We start from the raw sequence: 2401 nt of genomic DNA, 5'->3' as shown, positions 1-2401 counted from the left end.
ACAGGGCAGGGGCTTCTCGTAGTGATATGATGTCCAACAGCACACAGTAGTGTCCAACTACACAGTAGTGCAAATCTTCTAGCAGAGACGGGAAGCTTTGTTCCTGGGTGCAAAAAGCTGGTTTGTGAGGTTATCGCCAAGGAGGTCAGTTCTGACTGGCGTGGGCAGCAGAAGGCAGAGCTGGCGCAGGGCAGCCGTTCCCGATGGCTGGCACTGTGCCAGCGCTCTCCGCCAGCCAGCCTGTCTGAGGAGGAAACCCAAGTGACAACCCTGATAACAACCCCTGCTCATGGCCAGCGGCCCAGGGGCCCTGCATGGGAAGGCAGAGCCTGCGCTGAGCCCATTGCCACGGCCCCATGCTCCATCCTGATTTGCAGGATTGCTTTGCACGCACAAACCCCCCCAGTGCCAAGAAGCACTGCATACCCTGCGCCCCCGCGCACGTGTGGGCACTGCAAAGGGATGTAGTAGAAAAACTAAAGGTTTATTTTTTTGAATAAAATACATCCTTACAAAATAACCATTTTTTTTTCCCCCCATGCTGAGGGACTGGGCGTGGTTCTTGCCAGCTCTTCTTCCCTCTTTTTCTCCTCAATTTGGAGCTCTCCAAGGGTGCTGCTGGGGCAGGAGAAGCAGCGATGCTCTCCCCAGGGACTTCAGGTGTGGGATCCCTGGCATGGCCCCAGCACACCAGGCAGGGAGCAGCCGGAGCCTTTCAGAAGTGCCCACAACGCCAACAGACCCCAGTGCCCTGCAGCAGGGCTGGTGGAGGGCCCCAAGGGTCCCTTAGTTGAACCCACCCGCAGCGTGTCCCACCAGAGGCAGGGCACCGGGCCAGCCGGACCCTGCCCTGATTGCAGGGTGCCACGTTCCCGTGAGCTGGCATCGGAGACTGTCCTGCTGTCCTTGGGGCTGGTGCAGGCTGGTGACAGGGGATGATGACTGTGTTTTAGGAGAGGAGGAGGAGAAAGAAGGTGCAGGTTTGTTGGTCATTGTGGATTCTGCCAAGAGAGAAAGGTGCACAGTGATTTCTGGTGTCTTGCCCCAGAATGCCTCTCTTCAAGCAATGCTGCCATCAAAGATGCAATGTCAGTCCCGCATCCTGCACCCAGCACAGCCCCGTGCACCTGCCTGCCCTGGGAAATACCAACCCCAGGTTAGACCTTACAGCCCACAGCCTCCATCTCCTCCATGCCTTCCTGGAGCCCTGCTGCCTTCCCAATCATCCCGAGACCCATAACCCTCATCCTGCCAGCTGAAAACCTGGGGAAACAGCACTCACCTCTCACTGCGTGTTGTCCAGCTGCTTTTCCTTCTTATGTGACTTCGACTGGGGGTTACATGAGAGAAAACAATGATTCTTTTACAGACCCGCCCCTTTCTAATGCCCTGGAAAAATGGGGTTGAGCACCAACTTCTAACCCTCAATGTATAAGGATATTTTCAGATGAATTTGAGGGGAGCTGTTTTTGTGCCCTATGAAAGGCCACAAAACATCTCATGGTCATGGAGGTGCTCTGAGAAAGCAGAAAAGGGGATATTTTCCGGTTTGCTAAAGCACTGGTCTACCCCTGCTTCCCTTAAAGCAATGCAAGTGTTACCAGGTATTGGAATATCTGGGGATAAAGGGAGGGAATAAAGCTCTTAACAGTGAGTCACATAGATCTCTGTAATTTTGGAGAGGAGATTCATGGATCCCAGTCGCCAACAGGATTCCCATTAGCTCAGGAAGGCGCCTGGTTGCTCCTCTATATAAATGCTGTTTGTGTTGCAGCATCATTACTCGTGCACACGTCTGTACAAGAGCCTCCGCAGAGGAGGGACTTGCTGTTACTTACAGGCTCCTGTTCCGCGTATTTGAATTTCTTTTGCTTGTAATAGTCCCGTCCTTGGAGAAAATGCAGCAGGAGCAGGTCGCAGAGGACAGAGGCCTTAAATCAAAGTGCAGTTAAGGTTGGGGCTGCCCTGCCAGCTCACCTGTGCCACCTTGTACTTCCAGCTTGTTCCAGTTTGTCCCACAAATTAGGGTCACTTCTGCTTCAACCCACCACATGGCAGCTGCTAAAGAGTGTACAGCCCCCAGACATGCATTTAGGACAGAGGTGAAGTGTGCTGGGTTCAATCCTGGGCAACTTAAGTCAACAGAAATGAAGTGTTTCCACTTCAGGTATATGCAGAGCCCAACACCCCTTCAGGTCGTGCTGTAATGACCATAACCAAATAGGATGCTGGTTTTCTGTCATACCTTAAATACTGCCCGTCACCTCCAAAACCCCCTCAATACCAGCTCTAACTTGAAATTATCAAGATACCAAGACAAGGCCCTACCACAAAAGCCTGCTTGCCCCTCACTCAGCTGGGCAACAGCTCCTGCTAGCAGAATTCACATAAGCCAGTGGTC

At 52.9% G+C, this 2401-nt stretch overlaps 1 protein-coding gene across 1 annotated transcript in view; it reads right to left on the bottom strand.

Annotated features, from left to right (window-relative positions):
* Nucleotides 1-1285: 1285 nt before the first annotated feature.
* The window catches only part of P2RX1 (purinergic receptor P2X 1), an 11878-nt gene continuing 10762 nt past the window's right edge, over nucleotides 1286-2401 (bottom strand). The window contains exons 11-12 of the mRNA XM_010175004.1: nucleotides 1839-1931; nucleotides 1286-1330 (exon numbers count right to left, since the gene is read on the bottom strand). Coding sequence (XP_010173306.1) covers nucleotides 1286-1330; nucleotides 1839-1931 — 138 coding nt within the window. The remainder of the gene's footprint in view (nucleotides 1331-1838; nucleotides 1932-2401) is intronic.

Source organism: Antrostomus carolinensis, unplaced genomic scaffold (genome assembly GCF_000700745.2).
Source record: "Antrostomus carolinensis isolate BGI_N321 unplaced genomic scaffold, ASM70074v2 scaffold26909, whole genome shotgun sequence".
NCBI classification, from domain to species: Eukaryota; Metazoa; Chordata; class Aves; order Caprimulgiformes; family Caprimulgidae; genus Antrostomus; species Antrostomus carolinensis.
This window is presented reverse-complemented; position numbering and strand designations above follow the sequence as displayed.